The sequence below is a fragment of the Primulina huaijiensis genome, chromosome 9 (genome assembly GCF_012295235.1).
Source record: "Primulina huaijiensis isolate GDHJ02 chromosome 9, ASM1229523v2, whole genome shotgun sequence".
Classification (NCBI taxonomy): domain Eukaryota; kingdom Viridiplantae; phylum Streptophyta; class Magnoliopsida; order Lamiales; family Gesneriaceae; genus Primulina; species Primulina huaijiensis.
In genome coordinates this window covers 7,735,547-7,743,950 of record NC_133314.1, presented here as the reverse complement: position 1 = coordinate 7,743,950, position 8,404 = coordinate 7,735,547, and the positions used below count along the sequence as shown (strand labels likewise).

Genomic DNA, 8,404 nt, shown 5'->3' with positions numbered 1-8,404 from the left:
AGGCTTGTAACGTTAGGCTACGACTCATGGCTACAATAAAGGTATGGAGATCAAAATTTGAGAGAAATATTTGAACTTCATCAATTTCACTCATTTTCATTCTCTTTTCATTCACCATCCACTTATTATTTTCTTCTCATTCATATCCCTTATTTCCCATATATGTTCTTTTTCACCACTTTTGATTCACACACATTATTTTTTGCTTATTTACCTCTTTCTCTTTCTTTTCAAGGAGCACTTGAATCATTATAGTACCAATGAACTTATTTCTCTCAAAATTGGGTAAGATTGTAAGTGTATAAGCTTCATTAGGTAGTTGTTGTGGGATGTAGAATAGATAAAAGTGGGGGCTATTGTGTGACATTGACACACACCACATGATTCTTTAGTAGGCTCAAAATGGGACACTAGGGATACTTCATTTTCGTTTGGTAGGCTCGAAGGCTCAAAACGGCTCCAAAGATCGCCTAAATCATTCTTATGTCACATATTATCCATATTTCGCCTCAAAAAGTGTTCAAACAAGTTCTAGATTTCCATCAATCCATCAGTCAACTCATACAAACCAATCACATGCAATTTTCAATTAAAATGATGTATGAGATAAATGCACAAAGAAAAGTCAAACATCTCAATCTACTCGAGGCTCAATGGGCTAACAATTGATAATGAATAAAGAAATACGGCCCAAATTTATTGAGAAAAATTGCCTAGATCATCTCTGTGTTCGCAAGAGTGTCAGTCGATGTCGTGCGAGAATTACTAAAAATCAGACTTCACTCGTTTAATTAGCATCACAAGCACGCAAATTGTCTCTAAGCAACGATAATATCAACAAACCTGACAGTGCAATAAAATGTGACTCCCAAGTAATCACGAATACATTCATGCTTCAGACTCACGATTTTATTTTCATCATCGGCCTCATGATAGCTTATCCATGACTAGTCCTAACAATTCTAAAATGCAATAAACAAGTTTTTTGTTTTTTTTAACGACATTAAAGCAAAGCGCAGGAGATAAATAATCATGCATATCGTAAAATAACAACTGAAAACAAAACACTGAAACTGAGAAGTAAAGCAGAGTAAACGACAATGAGTAAACGACAGTAAGTAAACGACAGTAAACTAACCCCCCCAAACTTAAGTACGTGCATTGTCCCCAATGTATAGTAATAGAGCAAGAAAAAAACAGTGGGAACCGTACCTCATACCACGCGCTACAGGAATCGCTGTCATCGCCTGACAGCTCAGTCTCCTCGTCATCATAATACTCCTCATCATCCTCGATAGGTTTATGTGAAAATGCCGGTGGCTGGAGAAATACGGCTGCAAGGTATTGCTGTGCAAGCACCTGATTAAAATCGTGCACGTAGTCCATGTGCTCTCGTGTCATCCGCCACTGTCGCCTCATAAGACGCTCGATGTCATCGAGACGCTCGTGCGCGGTCTGTCCCCTCCCTACATGTGCCTGAGGGACGGGAGATGGCTGTGCTCCACTCCCTGAAGCCTCTCTCGGAGCACTCGTAATCTGTCTTTGTCTCCGATCCCACGGGAATCTAGCAATCAGTAAGATGTCGCCTTTTGTATGCAATACAGCCTCGCTAATATCCCATACAACCCCTGCTAATAGACATAGATCCGTAATGGTAGAGGAGTGTGGCATACTCACAGTAGAAGTGGCCCGAGAAGCCTGCAACATCGAAGTCATAGTCACACGGCCCGCATCAACTGTCCTGCCGGTGATGGTACAATAAACCACGGCAGTCCTCGCTTTTGTCACATCAGATACGTGACCAGATGGCATCAATCGCGAGGCTACGAAGTGATACCAGTTGTATGCCTCCCTCTGCATGGACGTCGCAGGGAATGTGACTGGAGCTCGTTGATTGTTCAGTTTCCAAACCGTGCCCGGCTCACATAGTGTGGTAATGATCGTCTCATAAGGGTAGGCCTCTCAGATGAACAGTGTGTACCCATCTGTTTCATAGTCTGGCATCGAATACAGCGAATTAATTGTTGTGCTATCGAAGGCAACCATGCGCCCCCGCACCTTCACGTGATAATTTTCGTGTTTGACCTTTAGATTAGCATAGAATTCTTGCACAATGGAAATCACAGCGTCTGCCGGCGGTTGCACAAACTCTGCCCAATGAATATTTCTAACAACAATCAATGTCGTGCAATCCGGGATGCTCTGATCCATCCCTCTTTCCCGCTGCATGCTTTTATCTTGTAATTTAGAATAGTTTTCGGCAGCAACAGCATTCCAGAATCTTCGTCTATCAAAAGTAGTTGTAGACGACTCCCTCCCCCCCCCCCCCCCCCCCCCCCCCCGATTCAATCTTCCGATTCAATCTTCTTGGTCTTCTTCCTTGGCGGCATATTTCAATTCAATATCAACTCACTTAACAACACTATTCAACACCCCCAATATCAACACAAACAATCAATTAACTATTCCTTCAAACAAAACAGTTCTCTGAATCCAACAAATCCCAACAACAAACTCACTGAGCCAGTTGATCGAACACTTTGCGTACGTATTTCAAAACTTAAATCCTTCGGAATTCAAGCAATAAAATCAGACTCACGACACCAAAGATTGTTACCTTATGATCGGTTGACCCCAAGATATGCTTAACTCCGTCCGGGTGTCGGCTTGGTGAAGAAGTCTGTTGAGCCAAAGAGGTACGAGGAGTGAGGAATTATTGGGTGGATTTTGGTTGAGGATAGTTATTGTTATGTAATGTGGTGTTTTGGAGGGGAATATGTGGAATTTTATGGTGGGAGTCGGTTTTGGTGGAGGAGGAGAAGAGAGTCACGGCGCTGTGTTTAGATTACTGACAGAAACTCTCGGATCCTTTTTTTTATTTCCATATACGCGAACTAGCGCTGCGGCGCTGAGTGTTTAGCGCCTAGGCGCTTACTTCTCGGCCTCATCAGCACCGCGGCGCTGAATGTCTAGCACTGCGGTGCTAAGTCTTTGAATGTGTTGGTGCTGCGGCGTTGCTTCCTGGCGCCTAGGCGCTATTCTATTGCATAAAGTGGCGCTGCGGCGCTGATTCCTGGCGCCTAGGCACTGCTCTTTCCGATATTAGGCGTATTTTTGAGCCCTTTTTGCATACTTCGTGTCAACTTGTACCTGCATAATAACACATAAATCAATGTCTAATCTTCACATGCCAAATTAAATAAAAAGAAAACGTAAAAACAATAATACTACTGAAAATAATAAAATCAAATCAAATAAAGAAAATGAAAGTAGTAACAGATACTGGTTGGGTTGCCTCCCAACAAGCGCTTGGTTTAACATCGTCAGCCCGACTGTCACCAGTCTATTCAGTTTGGTTCGATCAACTTGACACTGTCGATATTCCTTACTTCGGTCCCATAGTAAGGCTTAACCCGTTGTCCATTCACCTTGAAGGTTCTTCCATCACTACACTTTAGCTCGATAGCCCCATGAGGATACACTGTTTCCACAACAAATGGCCCTGAACAACGCGACTTCAGCTTACCAGAAAACAACTTCAGACGAGAATTGAATAATAGTACTTGTTGTCCCGGTCTGAGCTCCCTTCGGACAATGATTTTGTCATGCCACTTCTTAGTTTTCTCTTTGTAGATCTTGGCATTCTCATATGCGTCATCTCGGTATTCTTCCATCTCACTCAATTGTAGTTTTCTAAAATCTCCCGAAGCTTGCAAATCAAAATTTAATTTCTTTACAGCCCAAAATGCTCTATGCTCCAACTCCAACGGCAAATGACATGCTTTACCAAAGACCAGCCTATAAGGAGACATCCCAATAGGTGTCTTCAACGCAGTCCGATAGGCCCATAACGCATCATCAAACTTAATGGCCCAATCCTTCCGGTTTGTATTGGCAGTCTTCTCCAGTATTAGTTTAATCTCCCGATTGTATATTTCAGCTTGTCCATTTGATTGAGGATGATATGCTAGTGCCACCTTGTGCTTCGCACAGTATTTAGCCAAAAAGTGAGTTGAAAATTCTATTGTGAAAATGCGTACCTTTGTCACTTATGATGGCTCTCGGTGTTCCAAATCTGGTGAAGATGTTCTTATGCACGAATTTAACAACAACACGAGCGTCATTAGTATTGGTGGCGATTGCTTCCACCCACTTCAAAACATAATCTACAGCTAATAAAATATAAGAATTAACAAAATAAAGGGGAAAGGGCCCAATGAAATCTATGCCCCAAACGTCAAAAAGTTCAACTTCCAAAACATTTGTTAATGGTAATTCGTGACGCCTAGAGATGTTTCCTAACCTCTGGAATCTATCACATGATTTTACTAAGGTATAACTATCTTTAAACAAACTAGGCCAATAAAAACCAGATTGCAATACCTTAGCTACTATTCGTGATGCTCCAAAATGTCCACCATATGGTGCAGAATGACATTTCTTCAGAATTTGATGTGCTTCGACACCCTCCACACATCTCCTAATAACTTGGTCAGCACACCTCTTGTACACAAATTGATCGTCCCAAAAAAAAAAACTTGATATCATGGACGAACTTCTCTTTCTGATGATAGCTCAAATATGGAGGAAGGGTTCTGCACGACAAAAAATTAGCAATATCAGCAAACCAAGGAAGTACAGAATTTACCTCAAAAAGCTGTTCATCAGGAAATTTTTCCTGTATAACTCCCTCTTCTTTCTGCTCCTCTGGCTCCAGTCTTGACAAGTGGTCAGCCACTTGATTCTCACTTCCTTTCTTATCTTTGACCTCGAAGTCAAACTCTTGTAGTAACAAAATCAACCTTATCAAGCGTGGTTTTTCATTCTTCTTGGCGAATAAGTAGCGAATAGCTGCATGGTCAGTAAAAACAACTACCTTTGTGCCGATCAAATAGGGCCTGAATTTATCGAAAGCAAACTCTACTGCAAGCATCTCCTTCTCAGTCGTAGTGTAATTTTGTTGTGCGGCATCCATTGTGCGGCTTGCGTAGTAAATTGCCCTAAACATCTTCTCCCGTCTTTGGACTAAGACTGCGCCCACTGCATAATCACTAGCATCACACATTAGCTCAAAGGGCTCCTTCCAGTCTGGTACTATCATAATTGGTGCAGTCACTAATGCCTTCTTGATCTTCTCAAATGCCTGCAAACAATCATCATCAAATACAAAAGTTGACTCTTTCTCAAGTAAATTACACAATGGTTTAGTGATCTTAGAAAAATCTTCAATAAATCTACGATAAAACCCTGCATGCCCTAAGAAGCTCCTTATTCCTTTGATGTTCTTTGGTGGGGGAAGTTTTTCGATTGAAACCACCTTGGCTCTGTCTAATCCCCTAGAAGACACTTTTTGTCCAAGAACAATGCCCTCTTGGACCATAAAGTGACATTTTTCCCAGTTAAGAACTAAGTTCTTTTCCTGGCATCTCTACAAAACAAGGGATAAGTTATGTAAACAATGATCAAATACTGAAAAGTCATCCATGAAGACTTCCATTATTTCCTCCACCATATCTGCAAATATGGCCATCATGCACCTCTGGAAAGTGGCAGGTGCATTGCATAGCCCAAAAGGCATTCTTCTAAAAGCAAACGTGTCATAGGGACACGTGAAAGTAGTCTTCTCTTGATCTTCTAGCGCTATAGAAATTTGGTTATAACCTGAATAACCATCTAAAAAGAAATAATGACAATAACCAGCAAGTCTATCAAGCATCTGAACAATAAAAGGCAGTGGAAAATGATTTTTACGTGTGGCATTATTCAATTTTCTATAATCAATACATACTCGCCATCCAATCACAGTACGAGTAGATATTAGTTCATCATTGTCATTCTTTACCACCGTCATTCCACCCTTTTTAGGCACAACTTGTACATGAGACACCCAACTACTATCAGAAATGGCATAAATTACACCAGCATTTAACAATTTTAGTACCTCATTTTTCACAACTTCCTTCATTGCTGGATTCAACCTCCTCTGATGATCCACATAAAGAGTATATGACACCTCCATTAAAATTTTATGCATGCATATAGTGGGACTAATTCCCCTAATATCCGAAATCGACCATCCTATAGCATTTTTATATTTCCTCAATACTCTCAATAGTTTATCATTTTCAGCACATGTAAAAGATGAAGAGATAATGCATAGCAAAGGTGACTTGGTAGTTCCTTCAAATCAGGGGAAGGTGGTTTTACCTCAATTTTTTCATTCACATTCAACTCCTCATGCGGTGCATCTTTTCTCCTTTCTTTCTGCAGTGCCTCAAGAGCCACCAATTGCTCTTTCACTTCCCAATTATCTTCATCAATAGTTTCTGCAGCACCTATCAAACAGCTCTCCAAAGGATCCCTAGTTCCTGCACATTCAAAAGACATACATGAGTCTATAACATCAAAGCTTTTACAAGTGCTTACCTCATTTGATTCCTTCATGGTGTGATAGATATTAATAATGACTGCTTTTCCGCCAACTCTCAAGGTGAGTTCACCCTTATGTACATCTATCAATGCCCTTCCAGTCGCCAGAAACGATCTCCCAAAAATTAATGGAGCAATATAATCCTCTTCCATATCTAAAATCACAAAGTCAGCGGGAAAAATAAATTTATCCACTTTTACCAGGACATCCTTGACGATCCCACGTGGATACGTGAGACTTCTGTCTGCAAGCTATAAGGTAATAGTGATTAGTTTGACCTCTCCTAGCTCCAATTCCCTGTAAATAGAAAATGACATCAAATTAATACTTGCTCCCAAATCACATAAAGCTTTACTACATTTAGAACCACCAATAAAGCAAGGAATAGTAAAACTCCCTGGATCTTTTAATTTTTGTGGTAGCTTCTTTTGCAGTATGGCGCTACACTCTTCAGTCAGTTTCACAATTTCAAACTCCGGCAGCTTTCTCTTCTTAGACATCACATCTTTAATAAATTTTTCATAATTCGGCATTTGCTCCAAAGCATCAGCAAATGGTATGTTGTTGTGTATCTTCTTAAAAATCTCTAAGAATTTTGCAAACTGATCATCAAAATTCTTCTTTTTGAATCTCTGGGGGTATGGAAGAGTCGGCTTAAATATTGGAGGTCGTTCAACTTCAATTTCAGCCTTGAACTTCTCAGTTTCTTTCTCTTTTCTACCATCAGATTCACCCTCTTCAACAGTCTTCTCCTTGTCCATTTTTTTCTTGGAACCTTGCACCTCTTACTCTTTTCCACTCCTCAAAGTGACTGCCTTGCACTGCTCTTTTGGATCTGTGTTACTAGGAAATTGACCCCTGGTTTGATCTCTCAATGCGTTGGCCAACTGTTTAATTTGAGTCTCCAAAGATTTCATTGTGGCACCCATATTTCCCATGTGAGTCTCCATATTATCAAGACGAGACTCAGTCCTTGCCATCTTTTTCCCAGATTCAGCAACAAACATTCCAACAAAATCCTCAAATGAAGGCTTCTCTTCCCCATTTGATGTATTGAATCCCGGTGGAGGATTCAACACATTTTTATTATTCGCATATGAAAAATTTTCGTGATTTCATAATCCAGGATGATAGGTATTAGGGGGAGGGTTACCTTGATATCCTCCTAATCCACCAAAATTTCTGTTGTTGACATACTGAGCTTCTTCATGAAGAGATGGTTCTTCCGTAACAATCGATGGACCCTCAGTCTCTGATGTGCTCACCTTATTCATAGCTGCTATCTGTGTAGTCAATGCTGATACTTGCACAGTGAGTGATGTGATAGGATCCACAGCATAAACTGCAGCTGTCCTCTTTACTCCTGACCTCTCGGATGGCCACTGGTAGCTGTTTATAGTCATCTGCTCAAGCAGATCATAAGCTTGCTCAGGATATTTGGCAAAGATCGTGCCACCAGCCGCTGCACCCACTGTTCCTCTTGTTTGCCAATTCAGACCGTTGTAGAATAACTCAATTTGCACCAAGTCTTCAAAACCATGGTTCAGGAATTTTCTCAATAGTTCCTTCTATCTTTCCCACGCCTCATACAACTGCTCAAAATCAGTTTTCCAGAAAGTGCTAATCTCAATCTTCAACTGTGCAGACTTTGCGGGGGGAAAGTATTTTGCCAAAAATGTTGTCGCCAGCTCTTTCCATGTAGTGATACTTCCCAAGGGAAGCGATTGGAGCCATCCTCTTGCTTGGTCCCTGAGAGAAAATGGAAACAAACGCAATCTAATAATATCATCAGAAACATTATTATTTTTTACCATATCTGTGATCTCCAGGAATGTCCTCAAATGAACATGAGGATCAGAAGTGGCAGTTCCAGCAAACTGGTTTTGCTGAACCATATTGATCAGAGCAGGCTTCAACTCGAAATTATTAGCGATCACTGGTCGGAAATGATCTCTGATGGGTAATTGGGTATAG

General features: G+C 40.8%; 1 protein-coding gene across 1 annotated transcript; it reads right to left on the bottom strand.

The window, feature by feature from the left end:
- Positions 1–3,102: 3,102 nt before the first annotated feature.
- LOC140983849 (uncharacterized) lies at positions 3,103–7,191 on the bottom strand. Its single transcript, XM_073451007.1, has 9 exons — positions 6,759–7,191; positions 6,501–6,584; positions 6,208–6,368; positions 5,789–5,983; positions 5,471–5,716; positions 4,649–5,428; positions 4,557–4,595; positions 3,390–3,983; positions 3,103–3,150 (listed from the first exon to the last, which is right to left on the bottom strand). The coding sequence occupies exons 1-9, from the start codon at positions 7,189–7,191 to the stop codon at positions 3,103–3,105; spliced, it is 2,580 nt and encodes an 859-aa protein (XP_073307108.1).
- Between the last annotated feature and the right edge of the window lie 1,213 nt (positions 7,192–8,404).